Below are 25075 nucleotides of genomic sequence, written 5' to 3'. Positions count from 1 at the left end.
ACACAATAACACCCCTTGGTAATCGAGTATTTCCAGGTCATCTTGTTCTGAACTGAAACGGAAAGGCGGCCTCAGCATCCGTTTGTTAAACAAATTTCCTTTGCCTTCTTCGCACACTGAAGACAAGTCATTTTTTTCGCAATTTCCAATAAAGCCTCCCTGAGCCCAGAATAGAAAATGGGTGCGTTTGGGACGAGAAGATAAATTTAAAACTTCAACAACAATAATATTAACCTCTTAAAGAGAGGTGAAAAGGGACCAAGGCTCCCGGGGCAGGCGTGGGGAGAGTTCAGGTAGATGATTTCTCCATTTCTAACCAGTTGAAGGAGGAAAAGAAAGAGGAATAAAGAGGAAGGAGTCTTCGTGTGGCCAGTCACCAGATTGTCCTCATTCAGAAAAATAATACATATATATATATTTTTTTTTCTGCTGGAAAAATACGAGCGGAGTGTTTATGTCAACTACATATTCCCCTAGATACGAATTTGTGACCACAAAATTCCTTACACAAATTCGGATCTACAGGGTATATACAGAAGACAGACAGATCTTCTTGGCCCAGAAATTTTCCAGTTCTCCTACTTTCCGCGCCTTCTTCGTTTGGGGTGTGGTTTGAGTGCTTTGGTTTTATTTCGTTTTGTTCTAGTTTTGAGCTCTGGGAACAGAAAAAGGCACTGCGAGTCCGTTCTTGGGATTACAAGGTTTTCAATTCTCCTCTTCTATTAGAATTTCAAGTAGCCAGTTCGCAAAGGGACGGAAACCTTGCCTCCGCCGCCGCCGCGCAACTCTCGGCGGCGCATGAATTATGAGATGTAAACATTAGCTAAGCACAAAAGGAGGAAGGGTCATTCTGAGGCTGCCGCGAAGTCAGATTCAGGCCTTTCTGGGTGCCTTCGCGCCCCTCCCCTTCCCCCAGGACTTTTTTTTTTTTTTTTTTTTTTAGAAAAAACAAAACCCCAATCGGCTCCTCCGTGCCCCTCCAAGCCTTTAGTTTGTGATCAAACGAATATCTAGATATTTTCCAAAGCGCCTCTCAGCGAAGGGAGGAGGAAGAGGCGGCTGGGTGTGAAGGTGGTGTAATAAAAGTCCTTTTGGAAAAATTCAGTGGTAAAAAGAGAGAGAAACAGCTGTAAAGAAAAATGCTGGGAGACCAAGCAGATGGGGCCCCGGATATTTAATGACGGGCAATTCCGTTTACAACCTGAGAAAAGATCAAAGGCGTTTCATTTCCGAATGAAGGGCAATGAGGAACCATGAAAGATGCAGCCAGATGATATACGGCCCCTCCCAGCCTCTCACACATCCTGGGAGCCAGGAGAGGGGGTCTATCCCGGGCAGGTGTGGGGAGGAACCCCATTTCCCCACCTTCCTAGCCCCAGGCGAGTCCTTTCCTTCTAAACACATACGAACTCGCCTAGCCACCTGCTTGGGTTGCTGGTGGTAGGGCCAAAATGGGCATCTGGGGTTTCCGAATCAACTTTCTGAGGCTCCCAGAAGCCGTGAATTTACTAAGCTGAGGGTCTGGGGATTGGGCTGGAGGCAACTGAGACTGTGAAAGCTGTGACAGAGTAAGGGAAAATGTGCATAGAAAAAGCCTCCACCCCACCCAGACTCCCTGTTCAACTCCCTAGGTCTGAGAAATACTTGCATCTTTAGTGAGGAAGTCAAAATAATATCAATTTCATTAACAAATACAGGAACAACACAAAAACAACCCTCTAACTGCAACACTCCAGAGATCTCTGCCTATGCCCAGTCCTGGGACCTTGCAGGTGGGCAGGAGGAGAGTTCCCACCTGCCCACAACTAGGTCCAGAGACCCTCTGATTTTCTTTTAATCTTAAATCTAGGAATTGCCAATATTGGCCTCTGGGCCTGATTTCTAACATCAACATTCTCCCAGACAGGCTGAACTCGCACATATTTGGGAGAAAAAAGCAAACTATTACACTATGGTTGTCTTTGCCAAGAGAGGGTCTAATAGGTAATCTCAGACCCCCATCTGGGCACTCAGGGAGACTAGAGTCTGGCCCAGGGCCCACAGACAAAATGCGATGCTAGGATCCCCACCAGCTCCCTAGCGTCAACCAGGGACCTTTCCAAATCTTGTCAAAGGCCACTTAGGGTCTCCAGGACCCACTCCAACTGTCCAGGCCCCTCCCCCACCCCATACCTCCTGTCCTCAACTCGCCAGCTCTCGGAAACCCGTCCAACCCGTCGGCATTTCGGAAGTTTGGGAGGGCCGCTGGGCCGGCGGCCGGGCCTCTCTGCTGCTTTACACTTCACAAGGGATGCGGCCCAGGTGCCCCAGCACCCCAAGAGAGAGGAATAGGAGGCAGAGCCACCGCGGGTTTGGGTATCCTTGATCCTGACGCCCAAGAGCAGAGATTTTTCTCCTCCGCGCCCTGGAAGCCGCCACCTGCTAATCCCACCAAGGCGCCGCACCCCCCTCACCCCTCCAGCCGCCCGAGATGGAGAACAGGGTTTATGGGCGACTCCCAGGACGGGTTTCACCAGAGCAGGAGGCTGCCTCTCCCCTTCACTGCCCAGAAGGATATGAACAGCAACACGCATAATAGTAAAATAAGAGCAGGGGCTGCGCGCGATCTGAGCCACCACCCCTGCGCTCCCGGGTCTTTCCGCGGCTTCCCGGCCGCCTTCTCCGGGCAGCCACAGGTTGCTAGCGTGACCTCGCGCCTCCCAGCCACCCTCCGCCGTCCGGGCGTGCCCAGCCCGCGAGGAATCATCACCTTTTGTTGGCGGGGAGAAGGGACTCAGCGAGGGAGCGAAACCGAAGGCCCAAGCGGAGGCGAGTCCCCAGCCGGCCTGCGCACCGGCGGCGGCGGCGGCGCGGAGGAGAGAAAGGCCCAGAGGGGGCGCGGGCGAGGGTACTCACCGGGAGGCTCCCCAGCCCCGCCGGCCGCCGAGCCGCCCGCGGACGCGCTGGGCAACAGCTGAGCTCGCTCCTGTCCACTATTGTGTGTCCGGAAAACCGGACCGCGGCGGCGGGCAGAGCCACGGGCTCCCTCAGAAGCCGGAACATGACTTTTTTTTTGGTGTGTTTTTGTTTTGGAAGCGCAAGTTTTCGTATTAATCTCATACTTTGTCAGTCTTTGTTAAACAGCTAGGCGCGTCACGAGGCTCTCAAACATTTTAATAATTTTTAGACGCCGTGACCTGCGGTTCACCCCTCTCCCGGCCTCCCCCACGAGCAGGCAGTTACTATAATACGCTCGCGCAGTTCGCTGGGTCATATTGAATTTTGCGTAGGTCATTACTTGGGAAAAAAAAAAATGACAGAGCAGAAATTTGATTCAGCTCATCCTCTCCAGCTCGACTTTTCGCCAGAGTCTTCTCTTCTCTTCACCCAACCCCCACCCGAAAAAAGTCCCATTCGGATAGGAGTCAGTCGGCCACGCCCCTGTTTTGATTTTCCATCAGTCCCATATTTTGTCAGCTCTGGTTCCAGAGAGAGTGTGAGGTTTCATGTGGGATCCTTTTGAGGCCTGAGAATGAGGCTGGCACAGGGAAAACTGAAAACATGGCTTTGGGCACCTGGGCCCCAGAGAGCAGGCCTGAGCAAGAGGCCCCTTCCCTGAACTTTATCCCTAAATGCCTGTATGGCCAGGGCCCGGATCCCCACCCCACTGCACACTCCATCTGCTTTATTTGCTCCCCCAAGTGTCAGAGATACCCTCATTTCTACAAAAGCTTTGGAAGCTCCAGGGCCTAGAAATGACCACTCCACCTCTTGGGGCCAAGATTTTGGTCCACACAACCCAGCAGGTTTGGGGAAGATAGAACCCTGAGAGAGGTGCTGGGCTGGGCTGGTCAAAGCCGGGGACATAACTTTCAGAGCTTTAACTGTCCTTTAAATACAAAACAATAGCTTCCCCCTCCCCTCGAAGAATCGTTCTCATCAATACACTAACACTTTTGCCTACCCCCATCACCCACACAAGGAGGTTCAGGAGCAGATCAAGAAGGCATTTAAAATAGTGAGATTTTCTTGGGTTTGTCTCTCCAGGATTAGAATCTGGTGGATTGCCTACAACACACTTCTCCCTTTCTCCAGCTTCCTAGGGTCCTGCGGAGGTGGGTCAGGTGACTCCCCTTCCTCCCAATTCAAGTCTACAGACTGAGACAGGACTCCAGCCTAGTTGGTAGGGTGGTATCCTCCTAGTACGGAGAGGTCAAGAAAGAACTCCCCAAGGCACCCAGCTTGGTCCAGGATGGCAGAGGCCACTTCTTCCCCATCCTGGTCCCTCTAGCCCCGGGACCTTGGGCTGCTCCAGTCTATACCTAAATTTGCTAACGTTCTGTCCTGGAACAGAAGGAGATGGCTTCTTCAGTTCAGGCTTTGACATCTGTCTCTTCAGGAGTCCAGGAATTCCTTCCTGGCCTGACACTGCAGAGAAACTCGCCTAAGGACTAAGCAGAAATAGGGACCTTCACCCAACTGGTTTAGTCAAAACCCTGGGTTAAATCTATTTGAAATTTGATATTAAACCTTTGTCTCTTCTGGCCACGTTTCAAAAGCCATCTTTACAGAAACTCTCAGGTTATCTCCATCCTGGAAGGAAAAATGCCCACAGTGTACCTCCTATAGTAAATGCTTGGAAGAGAAGATAATGACATCTCATAATACAACAGTCATTTAAAGACCCAAAATAGGCATATGCTCCAGTGTTATAATTACTGAGTCTCTCTAGGCATTTACTCACGAGCTAAGCTTAATGTATGGATTCAAAGTTCATTTCAGGTCGCCTGTTTCAACTCCCTTTAAAAAGATCTCCATGAGGCCATTTGGTATTTTTCCTTTGCATTTCTCCTCCCTCATCCAAATAGGAAGAGAAGGAGTCAAGATGAATACACAAATGGAGGCTTGGGAGAGAGTGAGAGAATTAACAAGCTAATCTTTCAATAGTCAAGTTCTTAAACTGGAGCAATTTGGAGAGAGGAGAGTTTGGAAAGGCTCCAGTGTTGGCCCATGCTCATGGACCCCACCTTCCTGACACAGCCTGGGGGTTAAGGGTTCTTGAAAACAGGCCTGCCTCTCCCAGGGGTGGAGGATTGAAACAGCCAGTAGTTTGACCCCTTTAGGGCAAGCAGGGTGAGCTGATGTTGGTGAAAATCAAACCTTCACATTGAAAGTATTCTTTGGCCCTGCCAGAAGTCCTACAAAGACGTGGGGGTAATTTAATTGAATTTCTAAAATGTGTGTGGCTAGGACGGTTTTAATTAAATTTAATATGGTGACTCAAAGATTATTTTTGGAAGAGAAAATTGCTCAGAGGGTTCACCACACCCTAAGCGCTGTCTTTTCTACAACTCACCACCACCACCAGTCTGGCCCTTTTTGGAGAAGGGATTTTTCCTTCCTCAGTTTCCCTTCCCCAGATATCTGCCTCTTCCCTGCCCATTTCTGCTCCCCCACTTCTGCAACCCACAAGTCTTCCTTACCTCCAGCATCCCTGGCTCCCTCGTCCGTCTTCACACACATACAGCCCCCTCCCCCACCGCTCCACCCCGCCCCCGCCTCTAGTCTCCTCCGACGCTCCCACTCACGCATGGTGTAAACTTTTGACCCTCCAACTTTGCGACCCCTCCGGCAATAACACTGGCCTCACCACCCAGGGTCTCATTCTGCTACGCCGGCCGCAGAAACCCCAGGGCAAAACGCTTTCCTTACCCCTCCCCACTTCGCCAATGTCTCCACTCCCCCAGAGCCTTAGACCTGGGCAAGAGGAGTCTTTTGACTATTAAATAACTCCTTGGAAAAAGACGCGGAACCCACTTCCCGCATTTTCAACGGTCTCTTCTATTGGGATGCCTGGAAGGGCTTTTGACCACCCACCCTTCTTCGTTTTTGACCCTCGAGTGGGGCCGAGGTTGCTGGACGAGGAGACCTATGGCGAGCAGTAGAATGGGCTGACCTGGAGAAGGGCATTTCTGGGGTGAAGGGTGGAGAGAGCTTGGAGCAGGGGCTCCTCGGGAGCAGAGGGGGCCACTGTGCTCACAGGGCTAGAGGGAGAGTTCAGTGTCCCAACGATGCGGGGGGGGCCCGCGGCCACCTTGCGCGGCCGCTCGCTGGCGCCTCAGAGGCCCCAGCCTGGCTGTGAACTTGGTCTAAGGCGGACTCTACTGGCAGCTCCGGGTTGTTACAGCCTCTGCCTCTATCTAGTCCAGAGCAGCGGCGGTGCGGACAACCCGCGCGCTTTCGGTTTCCCTTCTGCCCAAATATCGCCTCCCAGACCCCCACCTCTCACTGGGAAGGATTTCCTTTCTCCTTCCTTGGGATCCCTTGGGATTCAGAAAACAGAAAAGAAAACGAATTAGAACGATGCATGCACCTAAGGACAAGCCTGCAGAAGCCCCGAAATAGGGTATCCTCTATCATGCCTCCAAATCCCTCAAGAGGCGACGCCCCACACAGGCTGGCACTTTCCCTCCACTTCTCCCCTAGGTGTGTCTTTCCGTGCTGACTCCCCATCTTTGCAACTGGCCTGGGTCATCTTTTGGTGAGGCAAAATGGTCTGGGGCCTGCGAGGTATCTTTCCTCCCTAGATGCATTCAGCCCTACCCCACAGGGCTCCGAGGTCAGGGATCCAGGGATCGCTGCGACCAAAACCAGCCGCTGTGCTCCGAAGCCGCAAGGCTCAGCCCGGATCCACTCGGGGAGAGGCAGTCCAGAGGGCGGCCTCGCAGCCTGGGAACCGTTTCCGGGGAGGAGAAGCTAGAGGATACTGCAGAGAGCGCATTTTTCTCTCCAAGAGGAACTTTAGGGGGAGAAGAGACAAGAGAGGAGATGCCTAAATCACTGAGAAAAGGAAAAAGAAGAGAGGGAAGAGAAACGTTAAAACTTGGGGACAAGGTGCTTTTTGGGATCCGACAGGTTCCCGAATTGCCCGAAGTCCAATACTCTCCAGGCTCCCAAATTTCCCCTCTTCCTCTTGGAGCCTGCAATCGGTAAATTTGCCAAAAGAAAGAATGAAAGATCCGCCTAAATCTGCCGGTGCCCCCACCCCCGGTCTACAGCGGCGGAGGTGGCTGCGGCGGTGTGGCCGGCGGCGCGCGTAATGTATGCTGCAGCGGCTCGGAGCCCCACGTAGGCCGGCGCTGCTGCCCCCGTCTGCTGACCTCTGCGTGATCCCGGACTCTATGAATTATTGATGAGATATGAGCGTTGATTTCCCCTTTCAGGATGCAAACTCCATTATATTGTTAAAATGGCGATTTAATCGTTGAGAATAGCTTTGGTGTGGGTTTTTTCCCCCAACTCATTTGCGCCTCCTTCCTTTTCATTTAACTCTCTTAATTAAATCCTTTAACAGATTTTAATCACTTTTTGGAGGGAGGGGTAGGAGAAAGGAGAAGGCCATAAGACCATAACTACCAACAACAACGGGACGCTAAAGCAAAATAAAACAAACCAATTCGAAAACCGTCATAAGCCTCTACCTTTGAGAAGTTGAAAGGAAGGTGGAGAGGGGGAGGTTAACCCCTCTAGAAAGGATGCTCGCTAACCTCTGCGGGAGACAGAGCATTAGAGGGCTGGGGAAACCCACTAGAGACAAGGAAGAGTGGGGTGGGACCTGCAGGAACGACCTGAGGGATATTTAATCCCCCCCCCAACCATCACCACCATGAGACTTGTGTGTGGAGTTGACTGTAGAGACTAAGTCATTCTTGCCCTTGCTGAGAACTCCAGGGGCTTCAAGCCTGGGGAGGGCCACAGGATTCATGTGCAGAAGGCCCTCCAATCTCAACCTCAGAGTCCCTTAGGGAGAAATATCCATTCTGCTTAAGGGGCCCCCGTTTTTCCCTTCCCCTCCCCATACAGCTCGGTTTCCAGGCGGTGTTAATTAATATGGATGTGTAACAGCGCTGCAGCAATCGATAAATCTCACTGTGGGCAGATCTCAGCCTCAAAATCCGATTACTCTGAAAAACTCCAAAAATGGGGAGGGTTACCAGTATCCCCTCCCTTAAAAGAGGGGAGCTCATTCTTGCTAGCCCTGTCTTCCAAGATTGACCAGGTTGGTCCCCCAAGCTGAGAAGTCCATGCTGGGGAGACTAGTCCCGGGAAGGGACTGAGTTTGGGGGATTGTGCCGAGCTTCTGTCTTCTCCATTGCTCAGAATCCTTGGCCTGCAAATCCCAGGGATAAAGGAACCAGGCAAGGAAAGGAGCTTCCTCTTAGATGTTCCCATTCTGCTCACCAGCCCTCAGAGAATAACTTCTCACAGCCAGGGAAGGGTTAAGTGTCCCTGCCACAGTTATGGAGAGGAAGCCGATGAAATATGGGCACTTGGAACTCCAGGCCCAGCTGGCTTTCCTGTTTACACTTCTTTATACTTCCTCCCACCCATTGGCCTCAGAGAAACAAAACAAAACAAATAACCAAATAAAACAAAACAAAAAAAATCAAAATTGAATTGTCCACCCAGTGGTGGCCAGGCTGGCCTCAGAGGGAAAAGAGAAACTGCAGCCTTAATCTCCAGCTGTCACCTCCTGGGGCCTGCCCCAGGTTGAAGATTTGGCCAGAGGGTACCGGCTTGGCTTGTAGCTCAAGAGGTTGAAACCTGGACTGGCAGGGAGAGAAAGCAGGTGCGAGAGGAGGGAGAGCACAGCCCTGGAGAGAGTAGAGCAGCTCTCTTAGAGGGAGACAGCCTGGGAGGGCAGGAGGAGAGGACAGAGGTCTGGGGCAGAGAAGAGAGTTCTTGGCACCAGAAATCTCTTCACACTTCTCATTGCCTCCCCCAACTTGTCCTGACTGGGGTTCAGACAGGACTGGGGTTCAGCTCAGGGAGCCTGAAGTGGAGAAGAGGAAAGCCCAGGCTAGGGCATCTTCTCCAGGACCTGCTTAGAGCTGGAGGAGACCCTTCAAGAGTTTGGTCACTGAGGTGGAAGTGGGCACCCCAAGTTGCTCTTTGCCATCCTGGAAAATCCGACCAGATATGCCTAGTAGATGTTAGAGCCTACAGAACTGACATGAGAGGGGGTGAAGAAATAATTTTTCAGGAGCAGGCCTTGCTATCTGGGGTTCTAGCTTCCGGGAGGGCTTTCAGAAAGGGAAGTATATTAGAGTGAGGCCAGGGGCACAATAGGAATGGGGTTCCCCTGGAGACCCAGGTCAGACTTGCCCTTGCAGAGCTCTTTGTCTGCATGTCTGTCAACTCCGTTGCCTTGTAGAGTGGAAGACTGGAAGCTGTGCCTCCATCACTTCTTTATATTTTCAATGGTGCTGGGGATCCTTTGGGAGATGACCTGTGTCTCCTTTCTAAGGGATACAAATGCCCTCATCATTCTTGGGATGATATGTCTTCAAACCAGGGTGACTCTGCTCTTAAAGCCTGTTAAGGATCTCCTGTAAGTCAGGCTTGGGCAGTGGATAGAGAGCTCAGGGAAAAGAAAGTGGCTTCAGGAGAAAGAGGACAGGGGGAGAACGCCAATGTCCCTTAATGAGAAAAAGGGAGTCTTATGACCCCATCCTTGTCCCAAAGATTAGAAGCCCCTCGAGGTGCCACATATCCAATCCCAGAAACTACCTATGGCAGTTGGTGAGCTGAATCAAGGGATGGCAGGCTGGTGAAAGTAGGAGTGACAGGGTAGTTAGCCCCATGGGTGTTAAATTGGAGGGAGGTCAATTTGGTGGAGAAGAAGCCTCTGGCTTTTAGAAGGGTGACTTTTCCCTAGAAAATAACAGAAGCCCTGGGGATCAAATCCTGAAGTCTGTCTGGTTTATGGTTCTACAAATCAAAGGGGACTTTGAGGGTGTGCCTGGAAAAGAAGAGGGAAAAAGAGAGGAAAAAAGAGCACCTTTCCTATTTTCTCTTCCAGCTCCTGAATCTATTTCCTTCCGACAGTTGAGGGATTTGTATTCCTGAGCTGATTTTATTTGTGGAGGGCTTGCCAGAGTGCTACTTAAACACCTAACACCTCTAGGCAAGAGAAGAAGCTCTTCCCTTCCGCCACTCCTAGTTCAGGAATTAGGTTTTGAATTGGGGGGATTGCCCTCTCTGTCTGCTCCCTAGTCTGACTTCAGGATCCTACTTCGAGCCAAGGAGAAAGATTAGCTTGAGACCAACAGGCTGAAGGTGGAGGCAGAAGCAGCACCGTGCTCCCCATCCCGGAGAAGCCTGATGAAGCCAAAGATAACCAGAGGGACCCCTTTTTATGGGCTTCAAAGATCGGAAACCCAGAGATCACCCCAGGGCAAGGCAGCCCACAGCAGCCGCCTACCCGGTGGGTGCTTTTTCTCAGCTCATATGTATCCAGATAAAAGTGCCCAGCGGTGCACCCCCACACACCTCTGACAAATGAATGTCATAAAGTTTCTTTCCTGAGGGTGGGGGGATAGTTGTCTGAAGATATCCAGCAGTGAAGTGGCCCCCAACAATGGCCCCTTCTTTCAGCAATACACACCCCTCCTTCCTGGTCCCTAAATTTCCACTGGCACTGAGGGAGCATGGATCCCCCACACAAACCCTTTTCCTCACAAAGTCAGACACTCCTGCTGGTAAAAATCAGGCACCCCCGACTGATGAGGCCTTATGAAACTGAGAGCACTCATTTCAGGCTCCCAGTCCCTTAGAACTGGGTGCATAAAACAGGCTAAGTTTCCCCTACATCACCCCACAGCCCCAGGTGGAAATAAGTTTTCTTCCCCCAGTCCCAAGCCCCAGAATTGCAAGGGGTAAAAGCGAAAGCTGAAAGTGACTTACTGCGGGAATGCTGGCCTGGGCCGCTGCTGCCTTCTGGGCTGGTCCGGCTGCTCCAGGCTGGGAGAGTGCTCACCTACCTCTGCCCCCTTCCCCACCACAGCGAGCAGTTAAAGTGTCACTTAACATTCTGGAGAATGTGAAATATACTGCGCGGTGTCAACTCCCCAAAACCATAAAACTAACTTTATGGACCTCACGTGACTTTCTCGAGCCAGTGAGGGGTATCTGTCTGACTTCTCGGCGATTTTTACGATCTAACTTCGAGATAAAACCCCTATCCATTTGACATCTAAATGTCATAGTGACTTTTGGGATAGTTTGCTATCGACAAAGGGGGACAAAGTCAAGGGGTGAAGGGAAAGGAGGGCCAAGTAGAGCCTCCACGACCCTCGGCTGCCTCCTCACCATCTCCCCCTCCTCCCAAGTCCAGTAAGAAGTTGGGCCATGCTGGAAGGGATTGACCGGGTAAGTGTCCAGACTTGACTCTTGTGCTCAGGGTGGAGGCTGACTTGGATAGAGGTGGACTGGGCCCTAGCCCTGGGCCAGGCTGAAAGGGAACCAGGGGTCTTTCTGAAAGAACCCTAACTCCTAATCAAGAGGGAAGATCAGTTGGGCCCTTGGAGAGAAGGAGCCCTTGATAAGGGTAGGGAAGGCTGAGGGTGAGAGAAATCCTTTGAAATCCAGCTGATTTTTTATTTATTTATTTATTTATTTATTTATTTTTGCTTTAGTTGGTGGCAGAACTGAATTGGGACTTGGAGTAGGAGACAGGGGGCTGGGCAGGCCTCTACCACTCCCAAAAGGCCAGGAGCCTCCTGCTGAGGACTTAGGCCCAAATTACTTTCCCAGAAGAGTTTTCCAGAGGCTTCCTTGGCCAGCTAGTGGAAGACCAGGATGAAGTCTAGCTCAGCCTTTCCCCTGCCCCAGCCCCACATGGGGTTTCTGGGCCTTGGAGTCCCCCAGGCATGAAGGTCTGTTCCCTGGCCCAAGCACTGTTGACCAAGCCAGGAACTTGCATGGCTTAGAAGAGCTGTTGGGGAGCAGCCTACTTTTTCTTCCCTGCACCCCAGATCTATTGAGAATGGTGCAGGGTGTGCCCGGGATGGGAGAGGCAGACCCCTCGGAGAAAAGACAAGTGGAAGGGCAATGGAGTGGGGGAAACATTTATTTGACTTCCAGGAAAGCTACAAACAAATACCAAAAGCGAATCACTGAGACAGGCCCCGCAAAGACAGATTTCACACGTAGCACAGCATCCACTCGCTCACTACAAATGGTCTTGGAAGCAAGACGGGTAAGGAAGAGATGGGTCTGACCCAGACTATCCCCGTATTTACAAGCTTTGGGCCCTGTAGCCAGACCCATGGATTCACAGAGAAATACACAAGACATTTTGCACTGAGGATCATTTTTGTTTCCGTATACTCCCAGACCAGGCCTTGTGGGGCCTACCCAGGCAGCAGGAACTTAAATCTCACTATCTTCTTTCTCTCTTCTCAATATCATCCCTTTGGTCCTCCCTAGCCCCTTCCCACCCTAGGACCAAGCCCCTAGGAGACTTAGGCCTAGGAAGTGAGGAGGGAGGAGGAGGAGAATGAAAAGAGACTCCATCTCCGAAGCCAGCTCTGCTTGACCCCACTGCGGCAGTACCCCACCTCAACTGCTGCCTCTTACAGAAGTTTCCAGCTGAAACTCAAAATACAGCGATCATCTTTTTATAAATAAGTTAGAACACAGACGGGGAGGGGAGAGTTCACATTAAACATGCGAATTTCTTTTTTTTTTTTTTTTTCCTGGGGGAAGGACTGCAACCACAGACACAAACATTCAGAAACATTGGCGGATTTGGGACAAGCAGAAGGGAGTCGGGAGCATGGAAGGAAAATAATAATAATTATTATTATTAACAATAATAACAAGATAACCAGTCCAGGAGAGAGGGAGCCACAGGAAGACCTAAGACCAAACGAAATATCGTAACACAAGGCCGGGGCGAGGCAGGCTTGTGGGAACCGGTCCCCAGCGGGCGGCGGCAGCGCGGGGAGGATTGGAGGGGCCAGGGCTGGGAGTGGCACGGGCTCTTGGGCCGCTGGGCTCCTCTGGGCGGGCTCAGGGCTGGAAGGCGCTGCCGGCTGTAGCCAGGCTCATACTTTTCAGTTTGTTGTCCTTCTTCCACTTCATGCGCCGGTTCTGGAACCAAATCTTGATCTGGCGCTCGGACAGGCAGAGTGCGTGGGCGATCTCGATGCGCCGTCGCCGGGTCAGGTAGCGGTTGAAGTGGAACTCCTTTTCCAGTTCCAGGGTCTGGTAGCGGGTATACGCGGTCCGGGCCCTTTTCCCGTCCGGCCCGGTCATATCTGGAGCAGATAGAGGAAAGCCGCAAGGCAACGTTATTCCGGTTAAGGGAGGGGGCACTGGGTGGGAGGGGGCGGGGGAGCAGGACCCAGGCGTCCCGGCACCCAGCTCACCACAGCTCCAATCCTCTCTACTCCAGATGCCCACATTCAAGCTCGATTTCTGCACCCCTTTCTACTGCATCCCCCACTTCTGCTGGCAGCCAGTGAGCCCGGCTTTGTCTCTTGCTCGCTCCTAGTGCCTCACCCTTGGCTGGGCTCAGGCGGCCGCTCGCCCCGGGAGGGAGGAGAGCGGTTGCACTTTTGCCCCGGAAAGCTCCTTTTACTGTTCACCCCTTCTTTGCTAGCGACAGTCTCAAAATTTCAGGGGTAAGCAGGACCCTTCCCCACATTATGTGAACCCCATCCTTTATCCTAAAGCTGGTTCAGCTGCGCTAATAAAAACCTAAGCCGAAGCTGGAAACGAACTATTAAAAATACCCCCCTCTAACAGAGAGACCCTTTTTGGCTCTGTCTACGAAGCTATGAGGCCCCTCTTAGAGACTTCTCCCCCTTAGAAAAATGAATCTATATTTAGGGTAAAGCCAAGCTCTCCTTGTCCCCCCATCCCACCCCAAAACGCAGAGAAGGAAAGCCGAGAAGACAAAAAAAGAGAGAGAGAATTACCATGGCTGATGTGAAGCTTCCTCATCCAGGGGAATATCTGCGGAGTCTGCCCCTCGGGCGCGGCTGTGGAGGTGGCCATGGGCTCTGGCTGCGCCCGAGCTAGGCTGGGGCTGCTTAGCTGGCTCGCCGCTTCCTCAGGCTCCGAGGACGCGCTGGCCTCGTCTATTTCGGTGAAATTGGCGCTGGAGCTGGCTGAGGTCGCCTGGTCGGAGGGGGACGAAGCAGAGGGCTTGGCGCCGTGGCTGTCGCCGTTGGTGCAGGGCAGGGACTCGGGCGAGGACAGGGAGCAGCTCGAAGCCGCTTGCCTGAAGCGGGGCTCCTGGGCGGGCGCGGGGAAGGCGCGCGAGCTCTCGCCCACCGCCCCAAAGTGGCTGGAGGAGGCCGAGGAGCGGTTGACGCTGAGGTCCATCCCATTGTAATTGTAGCCGTAAGAGCCGGTGTGCATGGCAGCGGGATCCCTGTAAGAGCCGCTCAGAGAGCTGCCACTGCCATAATTTAGCAACTGATAGTCCGGGCCATTTGGATAACGCCCCGAGAAGGAGTTTACAAAGTACGAGCTCATTTGGGTGATTTTGGAGGGCTTGATTTGTGGATCGTGGTCGTTATAACCCTGTGCTTCACGATTTATGATGTATTAATGAATTATAGCGATGCACTGTACTTCGTTTTGCTATGTATGCGGCCAAATATGGGGGGGGGGTTGGCAGGGGGGTGGGGGGGCGTTAGGGAATCACGTGCTTTTGTTGACCAGTCGTAAATTCTCGCTGATGACCTCAAGAGGTAATTCATGCTCTATGGTTACAAATAATGACGATCCGAGAATCGTTAGGGCCGATTCAATGCGAGCCTCCGAGAGAGGGGGAAAAAAGGAGAAGGGGGAGAAACAGGGAGAAGGTTGGCTTTGGCCTCTGAGCAGAGCGCGCCACCTCCCGGCGATCGACGGGAGCGCGGGCGGGAGACCGCCATGGCGGCGGCGGCGGCTGCCTCCCTGCTGGCTCCCTGCAGTCGCCGGGAGAGAAAGAAACCCGGCCAAGGCTCAGCCACAGGGTTGAGCCTTTTAGAGCAGGGTTTGGGCTTTTTACCCACTTTCTTGTGGGTGGGGTTAGCCTCTCTATTTGGTTCCTTCTCCCTACATCATCATTGTCGTTATTATTTTAACTTTGGATGAGAAGATCAAAGATTGAGTTGCTTTTCCCTTTCTCGGGCTTTGCAAGTCTCCGAATTGGAGGCGGAAATGGGGGAAGGGTTGGAAGTTGTGTGTGAAAAACAATTATTGCAACGGGTTTTCCCCAGGAGCTTAGCCCGGCCTGCATCCTGGTGGAACTGCTGTTGCCGGTCCACAGCGCCCAGGCCGAGCCGGCAGGGCTGGGCGGGAGGCTTGAAGAAGAAGAAGGAGAAGCGTTCACTTCTCCTGGGCCACTTGGAAGTTCGAAATTCCCTTCCTGACCTCCTTGGTGGTCCTTAGCCCAGGCGTGGGGAGTGACAAAGCAGGACAGGGACCCCAGAAGCCGAGCACAGCTGGGGCTAAGCGGCCTAGTTGCCGAAAAGACTGCAGCGGCCACCGCGTCTGCTGCTTGGGTTTGAGTAGTAACATGTGTCTGAGAGTTTGTAAAGCGGGATCCCTTCCCCTCCTCCTGGGCTATTGCATTCGGAGGCCCCACTACAGGCCCCTCACTCGCAGCTGGGCAGTTTGAGAATTTGCCTTGTGGCAGCCGCCTTCCCAGAAAAGGGGTTCCAAGGACCCGCATGCTTTGCTGAGCACGCTGGGCGGCCAGAGACCGCCGCAGCTGGTCTCCTATTAGGAAGGAACTATTTTCTTTAAAAATAAGAAAGGAAGCGAGAGGGCGGAGGAATAAAGGAAAACAGTGTCCGCAGCTTGCCCTCTGGGTGCCGGTGCAAGCAGAGAGAGAATGAGCCATTCTGGGTTGAGAGGATGACACTAAATGCCCCATCACCTGGCCTCCTGCCCTGGGGTCTCCAAGGAGCAAGGGAAAGTTGTGCCCTTCGCCCTGTGCCTGGCTGGTGGCTTTACATTCCCCTACTGGAGGCTGATCTCCTAATTGAGGTGGGAAGGGGCACCTGGAGCCTTCAGCTACAGGGTGAGAGATACCCAGTGGCCCCATTTTTTAGTCTCCAGAGCCACAGGCCAGGAGCAGAGGGCCAAGGCTGGCAAAAAAACCCGGCCATGTGGACGGGCCAAAGGCCAGGGGTCTCTGCGAAGGTGAGGACAGAAAAGCGCTGCAGAGGCCCCCAGACTCGATGGCTCCGTCTCCGCAAAAGAGCTTTAGGGGCCTCAGTGGCTCCCTTAGTGCTGTGTACACACGAGGAAAGGCTAGAGAATGAGAGGGAGACAGCCCCTCTCCATCCCCCAAGTCTGCACGGGGAGAGGCGGCTGTAAGCCTCAGCACCAGGGAAACGCAGCGCTGGGGCCTGGGCAGGACTGATCGCTCCAGCCTTTATCTCAACTGTAACTTCCCAGTCGAACAGGGCTCGCTTTGGCGGGCCAGGGCTCTTGCCTTTGCTGAAGAATTCTGGCTCAGGAAAGATGGAGAGGCTGGGGGTTGAGGGGAGAGGAAAAAAATGGCAGGGGAGGATTGGAGGTGACCGAGCGTCGAGTTTTCACATCTTTATTATTGTTGTTGTTGTTATTATTATTATCATTATTATTATTATTATTATCATCATCATCATCATCGAAGTATTTCACGTCCAGAGCTAAGACAAGAATACAAACACAACACATAGAAAATTAATAAAATAGAACTTTGTTTTCTTCTGAGGCTCCTCTTCTTACTTCTAGGTAGTATGTGCTCCTTCCAGTGGCTTTGGGGAGGGGGTGGGAGAGACGACAGGTCTGGGATCAGGGAGTCTTCAAGGCCCCCGCTGAGGGGACAGCGAATCTACCATTGAACCGTGCACGGGGGACATGGACGAAATGAGACGCGACAGGGACAAGAGCATTTTGCTCTGCTTCCAGGAAACATCAAGTGAGTCCGATCCTCAGTTCTCACCAGGAAGCCTGATCAGGCTGAGGCGAGTTCCTCTGGAAGGAAGGGCGCGCGGGGTGCTGGGTGGGCTCGAGTAGTGAGGCCTCAGAGCACCCGCCGGGAGCTGCGCGGGCGGGGGCGTCCAGGAGAGCGCTGGGCCCCGCCTGTCTGCGCTGGAGAGCAGGTCTCCTGGCTCCCCTACCCGAGAGCCTTCCTTCCCGGGTCTCTCTGACGCCCTCGGCTCCCCACAGGCCTTTCCCCTCGCGTCCTCCCTCCCTTTCCAGCACCTTCACTCGGCCGGTTTTTCTTCCTCTTCCTCGGCACTGAGCTGAGACGCGCTGAGCAGTTTGCTCTCCTTTTTCCACTTCATGCGTCGGTTCTGGAACCATATCTTGATCTGCCGCTCCGTCAGGCACAGGGCGTGCGCGATCTCGATGCGCCGCCGCCGCGTCAGGTAGCGATTGTAGTGAAACTCCTTCTCCAGCTCCAGCGTCTGGTAACGCGTGTATGTCTGGCGGCCTCGCCGGCCGCTGGGCCCAAAGGAGGAACCTGTTACGCAGAGTGGAGATGGTGAGGCCTGCGGTCACTGGGCCCAGGGCCCCCTCCCCTAGTCGACCCTCGAACACAGACTCCAGCCAGTACCGGGATACCCTCTATTCTGCCGGTTCCCTTCCCCCGTTTCGCACTCCTCCAGCGCCCCCTCCAGATTCCCTCCTAGTCTCCTAGGCCTGTGCCGTCTGTCTAGACTCTAGATGGGGGAGGGGAGGAGCAGTTTGAACTCCCACCTGAGCCTGGGGGGAGGGGCTGGTCAGGTGTGTCTCTTCCTAGTCGCATCTTGTCTTTCCCTCCCTTTCCATCCATCTTGTTCCCCACCATCCCGCCAACCCAGTGATAAATCCAGGCCCTTAATCCGTAATGACGTAGATCGATCCACAGTCCACATTAACGGCTCCTCACTTTCGAGTCCGGCTAATGGACATCGGTTGGGACTTAAGGCCAACAAATAATCCAGCCTGAGATCCCGCGCCTGTTTCTCCCTCTCTCGCTCCGCCTGCTCCCTCTCTCTTCCTTCCCCTTATTCCTCCTCCCTCCTCTGACTACCACCCCTTTCCTGGCGCCTCATCTTGCCCCAGCCCCCCATCCTCAGGGAAACACAGTCCCAGACAGACTCAACTCTTCCTCTTCAGCGTCACCCCCTACCCCCTTGCATGACGCACTCCGTTTTTAATGGAGCCGTCTTTGGTTGGGGAACCCTACCAGGGCTGGGAGAGGGGGGCTGGGGGCGCAAAGTAAAGCCAAGCCAGTGACTGCGGGCCCCTGCTCCTTTCCCTGTCCTGGAACCCCGGTTCTGGCCAGGCGCCCCAGGAGAGCACACTTGCTCCCCATGGCTCCCAGTGCAGCTGGGACTTTGCAAACTTTGTAACTCCTGCCTAATAGGGGACACAGCGAGAGACCCCGGGCAGGCGCCCAATCTTCTTCTGTCTCCTAACTGAGATGCCCACCCAGCACCCTGTGGGAGATTGGGGCAGGGGGCGCTCACTAGTTCTGTGTCCCGGGGTGGGGACCCAGGGGAGCCGGGGCGACAGCGACGGGAAGTCTCACTCACTGTTGCACGAATTCATCCGCTGCATCCACGGGTAGACCGGAGTGGAGCACTTCTGCTCTTCTGTCTCGCCGAACACGCTCTTGTCCTGCGCGCAGTCCGACTTCCGCGGCTCGGGGTGGAACGGGGGCTGCTCGTCTGCGCCGGAGAGTGCGCAGGCCGACTCCTTCTCGCGGTAGAAGGCCGGCGCCGGCCCGTAGTCGCAGGGCGCCGCTCGGCCGTAGCCACCGCCCGTCGGCGGGTAATAGGAGGAAGTGGCAAAACCCTTGTCCTGGCCCGGCCCTGGCCCGTAGGGCGCGGGGTAATGTCTCAGCGGGTCCGCATAGCCCGACGAATAGAGCGGTAGCTGGCCCAGGAAGGACTCCTGCCCGCTGGCCAGAGTGACGGGGAAGGTGGAGTTCACGAAATAGGAACTCATTGGGAGGGGAGGCGCGCGCGGCCGCTGCTGCTCCGCCGGGTTTATGATTTGTTGTGTTTTATAGTGCGAGCGCCGCGCCTATTAGTAGTATATCCGAGATTGGGTTTTAGCTGAGGGGGGATGGCGAGGTGCCAGTGAGGGCCAGAAGGAAATACAACCATCTGATCCAACACTGACCAATGGCAGAGGCAGGAATTGTCAAATAGCACCCAGGAGGAGCGCAGCCTGCACGAGGGACCCGCGCACAAACCTATCAACCTTTTTTTTCCTCCTTCTCCTTCGCCTTTCTCTCTCTCTCTCCGCAACAACACAACGCGTCCTGTTCCACCTACGTAGGATCTGTGAAACAGGCTCTGTGCCTCTGAGGGAGGAGGGAACGTTTAGATTGAGACCACCCCACTCCCGGGTGATTAAATAAATATATCTCTCCCCCACCCCACGCAGGATTGGAAAAAGTTAATTGTGTTTTCAGAAAAGTTAACCCCTGCGTTGCTTAGGCCCCTTCTCTCCAGGGAGGGGTGGGTAAATGTCTCCGAATCGCCTTGAGAGAGAACTAAAGAAGAAGGTTTGTTTCTAGGGTTTTGTGTCGGTAGAAGGTGAGAAGAGTTCTCCGCTAAGATAAGCAAAGAAGAAACACCCTCCTCCCCAGGTTTTGAACATCGTTTTTCCTGTTTATCAGATCTGCTCTCTCTCCTCCAAGCCTCGGGTTATTGTTCCTGCTTCTCCACAACCCTTCTGGTCTGAGGGGGCAGGCCAGATCCCACTGCCTAGAAGACCCAGATGAAGAGGAGCTGGCAGGAGGGACTGAGCCCAAGCTTCCCCTTCTGACTCTGTGGCTAGACTAGGAGCTTCTTGGAAGGCGGCGACGAGGGCGGCTGCCCAAAACATTCTGCCTTGTTCTAGTATGCAGCTGCTCACTCTTGGCAGGGGAAGGGGCACTGGGGAAAGGGACTAGCCCTCCCCTCACTTGGTGATATGGAGTGAAGGAGTGAGGGGTATCCCTCAGCCTAGGTGGCTTTATTTGTCTGATCCCTATCCTGCCTGCAACCCTCACTTCAGTACCCTCTGCAATCCGAAAAGACTTAAGAATAGCCTGGGCTATAGGATTTTCAGGAATCAGGGATGTCCCAGTAAATCCGGGCACAAGGAAGAAATCATTCTTCTTCCAGTTGTGGGCTTCAAACCCTCCTGATAGTTGAGGCAGTCAGAGACCACTGGGAAGAAAGGCACCCTCACTCCTCTTCCAAGTCTCTATAGGAGTTGCCAGTTCTTTTAAAAATTAATTCTTTCCCAAGACTTGGTTTTTGCTTTAGTTTGATAGGGAGAAAAGAGCATTTGCGTTCTCTTGGGGACTCAGCAGGCAGCTTCCAGCTATCAGCCAGCATCCCCTCTCCCTTCTGTCTGTATCTCAGCATCGCTACAATTCCCTCCCACACCCCATGTTTGTATCATCAGCTTTGCTGCCTTACAAATTTGGGTGTGCCAGAGAATATATGTCTCTGGCTCTTTCACCCAAGGAAAATGAGCATTGAGCCCAGGCTGGGAGACAGGGCCACAGTGCATTTCCAACATTCTAATATACATACACAGGCCAAGTAGTGAAGGGTGACAACCTTCACACCTGGGGACAAGAAGGGGCCAGGGCATGGAACAAAGTCAGATGTCAGGCCAGGCTGACCCTCCTCTGCCTTGTCCTTCCTTTGGGCTCCTTTTTCTGGCCAAGTTCTGCCCACTGAAGATGGTACAAGACACTAGGGAAGGTGGCAGAGAACTGAGCTTGGATCACCAAGGGTGGGAACTTATTTGGTTGCAACGTGGTCTCCAAGGCTCTCTGAACTCAGGGCAACTTCTAGGCTGTACCTTAATGGCAAAATAGCCATCCCTAGATGGCCTCCAATTACTTCCTAAACTGACCCTGTGGGAGTGTTTGATAAGCATTTAAGAAAACAAATTTAAACCCCCCTTATAATGAAGAAGGATAAATATTCCAAATCTAGGTATGGCTGGGCTTGCTTCTAGAGAGGACTAGGGGCCATTTGAATAGGGGGAGAAAAGTGGGAGAGAGTACTTGCATGCACCTCCCTCCCTACTGCTGAGGCTGAGCCCTGGGCCTCAGACTTCCCTGCCCCCTCCCTGCCCACAATGTCTCCATCCTAGCACTAAATAGTGTGGTTTTCTCGGTGAAGTCTGAACAAAATAAGATCTGGTGAGGAAGGGAGCATTTCGCTGTGTCAGAAGCAGGAAAATAATTGCCTTATCTTTAGAGCCACAGCCCCCAAATTAACCTCACCTCTGCAGGTTGCTTGTCTGGAGACAGAGCCACTACGGGCAGGGCCTGGGCGCCTGGAGTCGGGCATGAAAGGAAATAGCGCCTCATCGCTCTTATCTAAGCCCAGAGGTATTTATGAGCGTTTATTCGTCTGATCCATTTGTTTGGGAAAAAGAGCAGGCAGGCAGGGCGGGCCAGAGACCAACTCCTTTCTGGAGCCAGATCCCTACGAATCTGTCTGTGGTTCGGTCCACCGCCCTCTGTCTGTCTCCTTGGGGGAATATGTAAATACACAGCAGGCTCAGACATCCGCCAGTCTGGGGTGTCTCTCCCTGCCTCAGCGAGGAAGTGTGTGTTCAGAGAGATGGATAGAAGTGTGTACCAATTCTTGATTACATAACAGAGGGATTGTACAGATACCCCACAGGCAGGATTTATAATTGTAATTTTCTATGCTGTGAGTCTGCAGTCCTGTGGGCAAGCTAACACATTCCAGCTCCCAGGAAAATGTTTCCTAAGTTGTGTTCAGTTTGGGAGTAAAATTCTTGATAGGTAACCTCAGGAGAGATATTTGCGTGTGTGTGTGTGTGTGTGTGTGTGTGTGTGGTGTGGTGTGGTGTGTGTGGGAGGGTGCTGAGACATTGTCCAGGCTCCCAATTTCCTCTAAGCTACAAAGCCCTCTCCCTCAGCTCTTTGAGGTGATGAGCACCTTCCCCCACCACCCCCAACTTTTGCTGGGGTGGGGTGGGATGAAAATATTTCAACTCAATTCTCATCCTGGACTCTGTTTCTCTGGGTTTGGGGAACATAAATATATGTTCCCAGGGGTACTGAATGATCACTCCCATAGGTTGAGGGAGGCTGTTTAGATGAGACACTTTGCCCTAAAATCGGCCCCTCCAAATCAAAGTACAAAGACTTCATTTTCATTATGCAAATGAGCGGCATCCTCTTTGATCTTTAGGGGAGTGAGCAGTAGTGCTGAACCCACTCTCCCGGTTTCCTACCCGCAGGCCCAGGGGACAACCTAAGGGCCCTGAAGTGTTTCAATACCATGTACCAGCTTGACTTCTCTACCTGTCCTTTGGATTGCCCAAAAGCAAAATCTCGGAGGGGCCAAGGACCTTCCAGGGCTGACTCCTTCAGGGCCTCCTATAGAGCAGCTTCCTGAGTCGGGCCTTATAGCCACCAGAAAGTCACCTCGCTGCAGAAAAGCTGTTAAGAGCTGCTTCAGAGGCGCCGAAAGCGGGTGAGGGCTGCAGCCACAGTGTTTGTCCCCAGCACCACCAGGCCCCTTAACCTCATCAGCTCCTCTAGCCCTGGGCCAGACTCTGGCAACACCTTGGTTGGCCTCGCACCGCAGGCAATTTCCTGGAACCCCACCCCCACCCAGGAACGGGGACCACAGCACCTTTAAAGGAACTGCCAGAGCTTCCTCCTGCGGCTTGAAAGCCCAAGCTAATCAGTAACCCGTGAGACAGGGGCCAATATTCAAACGCTGCAGCAGAGGCGCATAGCCTAGCCCTGGCCACCCACTCTTGGGAAGGCGGTCGAGTTAAGCCGGTGTGAAGGGTCCAACAGGAACGGAAATTACGACGGTGTGGTTCCTTAAGGATTTGGCCCCAGTCCCACTACCAAATTTTTCCTAAATCATATTTAGGTCTACTTCGCTTGAAAAGATCGAGAATGGGGGAGGGGATCGTCACTCACTTGCAGACATCAACAGTTTCCAGAAAACTCGGTTCAATTCCTTCACCACGGACCCACCAACCAAGGAGCTGGCAAGACCCACCAGCCAACCAGGAGAACACAGACCCGGTTTGTCTTTTGACAACCGAGTGGAACTGACGGGGCCGGCGCCTGCCCTGCGGGTCCCCTCCCTTGGCTGAGAAGAAAACCAAATAAACCTTGAACAGCCTTGGCTTCGGATGTCTCAAGCGGCCTCATCCTCTCCCGCGCCTTGGTGGGGTGGGGGTGGGGGTGGGGATGGCGGTGGAGGTGTCGGCTCTGATCCCTCCACCCTTTGATTCAGGGCCCCTGCCCGCTGGAAGCAGAATTAGACCTTTTTAAATATGCCCTAGAGGAAGCCGCTTCCCCTGCCAGCCGCCAGGTTTGGGGCTAGGATGGGCGGGGACGGGGGAGTGGGAAATTGGGGATGATGGGTGGAGGAGAGACTTCTGTTCTCTAACTCACACTGGGGAACCAAGATCTAGCTGAGAGCGTCGGTGTGGGCCCGAAATCCCCCGAATCCCGCGGACCCTGAGAGGCCGGGGCTCCAGGCGTCGAGCACCGCTGGACAGTGTCGCGGGGCTTGCGGCGCCTAAGCCGCGTGTCTCCGAACGGACGGTAGATGGCAGCAGACCGCATAATTTGGGTCACAGCGAACTGCCTAAGGGAGGATTTATAACCCTCCAAGACTACAGGAGAAAAAGACCTTTAGTATGGGTGGGTTTGGGAAATTTTTCCCTTGAGAATAGGCCCCGAGTGCCGTGAGTGCTGGCGGAGAACTCTAGCTACGAAGCCCAGCGGTCTCTCCGGGCGCCCAGACCGGGCCTGAACCTAGGGCATCTACCTGGGGCCACAGAGCGGCCTCTTCCGCGCCACAAGTGGCAGGGTTGTCCCTCTCCTAGCTTAGGACTGAGATAATAAATATATCCCCACTTCCAAAACGCCCCAGACCCTGTAACTCCGGGGCAAACAGAGGCCCGAGGCTGAACGTCCTGCATCTGGTCTTAAGAAAGAGAAAAGCAATCACATGTTCGTGCAAACCAGACTAAAAATCACAATTTCTCCTGCCCTGCACAGCCAACATGACTTATCCCTTGGCTGGAAGCTTCCCCAGAAGCTCCCTTACCCCATTTTTAAGTCCTTGCCTCAAGGCTGGCACCTACTTCCACCCCACGAGCTACTTTAGGAATCTCTGTCGCCTGCCCAATGTTCTCCGCCCTCCCCACCCCCTAGAAGGCCTGACTGAGGGATAAAATTGGACACCCGAGGGACCGGACTGTCAGAGGTCAGTGCCAGTTAGCTTTTCAGTTTAGACGGCGCTAGGTCCCATAATTGGATTTTATTTTTATTTTCTTCTTTCATTTCTTTCTCTTTTATTTTTATTTACAAGCATAAAACAAAAATGCACTTAACAGCTTCTTCACAGTCACCATATCTGGACCCAGGAAAGTTTGAAATGTTATCATATCAGACACACACATGGTAATTTTTTCCTCCACCGAAATCCACACATCCCATACCAATACAACGCAAGTAATAGAATCAATATCGCGCAGAAACCAACAGCTGTAACCTACCGCATTAAAACCACAAAACTGTCTCCCTGCAGAGCGAGGCTCCCTCCTGCGGGAGTGGCGAGATACTTGGGCATTCTCGGGCAGGCTTCCTGGTTGGGGGGGGGTCTCCCTCGTTTTTGGTGTCTCCACCCACAGCCCTTTAATTTCAAAAATGTCTCCGAAGGGAAATAGTGAACATTTCTCTGTAAATTGTCTTTTCTGTGTTTCTCTAGCCGTTTCCTCTCCCTCGCCGGCCTCGGAGGAGATTCCAGGCCCTGTAGAGACCAGGACGTTCCTTAGCGCCACCGCCCCACATGCCAGTGCTGCCGGGAACCCAGCGATATCCGCACCAGGCAAGAGAACTGCGCGGGGGCAATAGCCAGAGGCCGAGACAAGGGAGGGATGGCAGGAGGGGGAGGGGCAAGCCCGCGGAGGCCAGAACCACTGGCTTCTTTGGGTGCCACTGAAGCCCAGATACCCCCCATCCTCTCTTTCGCACCCCCTTGCTTGAGTCTCTCCTCCAAGCTTAAAAAGGCGACTTAGAGCTGGTCTCCTGGCCCTCTTTTGATTCCTCTTCCCGTTCTCCCTGCCTTGGCTCCCCCTCCAGGAAGCAGCCACCCATCTCTCCACCACCGAATTTCCTGGGAAGCTTCTCCCTGCAGCGCCCAGAGGTGGGGTTCAGCCCCGTCTTGGAGCGGGGGGAGGAGGGAGAAAAACCCAAGCCCCACCCCCCCATACACAAAAGCGATGCAACAGAACAAGAAGAAAA

General features: G+C 53.3%; 3 protein-coding genes and 1 long non-coding RNA gene across 15 annotated transcripts in view; 1 reads left to right on the top strand and 3 right to left on the bottom strand.

Annotated features, from left to right (window-relative positions):
• Positions 1–25075, bottom strand: part of HOXB3 (homeobox B3) — a 56147-nt gene that overhangs the window by 30549 nt on the left and 523 nt on the right. The window contains exon 1 of one of the 4 annotated variants that reach the window (XM_054455990.2): positions 10726–10842. The exons of 1 other annotated variant lie outside the window; for it this stretch is intronic. The gene's annotated coding sequence lies outside the window, so the exon portion shown is untranslated. Of the gene's footprint in view, positions 1–2749; positions 2838–2895; positions 8376–10725; positions 10843–25075 lie in introns of those variants that run through there. 2 more of the 4 variants (XM_054455985.2, XM_063656291.1) reach the window with 2 other exon arrangements.
• LOC129016604 (uncharacterized) lies at positions 11021–24685 on the top strand. 9 transcript variants are annotated; one of them, XR_010124680.1, is made up of 4 exons: positions 11021–11190; positions 21052–21151; positions 22036–22271; positions 22683–22949. It is a non-coding gene; the product is annotated as an uncharacterized LOC129016604 (long non-coding RNA). The 9 variants fall into 9 exon arrangements; XR_010124677.1 differs by lacking the exon at positions 11021–11190 and adding an exon at positions 16860–19655; XR_010124681.1 differs by lacking the exon at positions 22036–22271.
• HOXB5 (homeobox B5) lies at positions 11873–14842 on the bottom strand. Its single transcript, XM_054455995.2, has 2 exons — positions 13746–14842; positions 11873–13082 (listed from the first exon to the last, which is right to left on the bottom strand). The coding sequence occupies exons 1-2, from the start codon at positions 14305–14307 to the stop codon at positions 12835–12837; spliced, it is 810 nt and encodes a 269-aa protein (XP_054311970.1). The 5' UTR covers positions 14308–14842; the 3' UTR covers positions 11873–12834.
• HOXB6 (homeobox B6) lies at positions 16358–18878 on the bottom strand. Its single transcript, XM_054455997.2, has 2 exons — positions 18339–18878; positions 16358–17281 (listed from the first exon to the last, which is right to left on the bottom strand). Exons 1-2 carry the CDS (start codon positions 18751–18753, stop codon positions 17022–17024), a joined length of 675 nt encoding a protein of 224 aa, XP_054311972.1. The 5' UTR covers positions 18754–18878; the 3' UTR covers positions 16358–17021.

This window comes from Pongo pygmaeus, chromosome 19 (genome assembly GCF_028885625.2).
Source record: "Pongo pygmaeus isolate AG05252 chromosome 19, NHGRI_mPonPyg2-v2.0_pri, whole genome shotgun sequence".
Taxonomy (NCBI): Eukaryota; Metazoa; Chordata; class Mammalia; order Primates; family Hominidae; genus Pongo; species Pongo pygmaeus.
The sequence above is the reverse complement of the archived record's forward strand: the minus strand, read 5'-3'. Positions and strand labels throughout refer to the sequence as shown.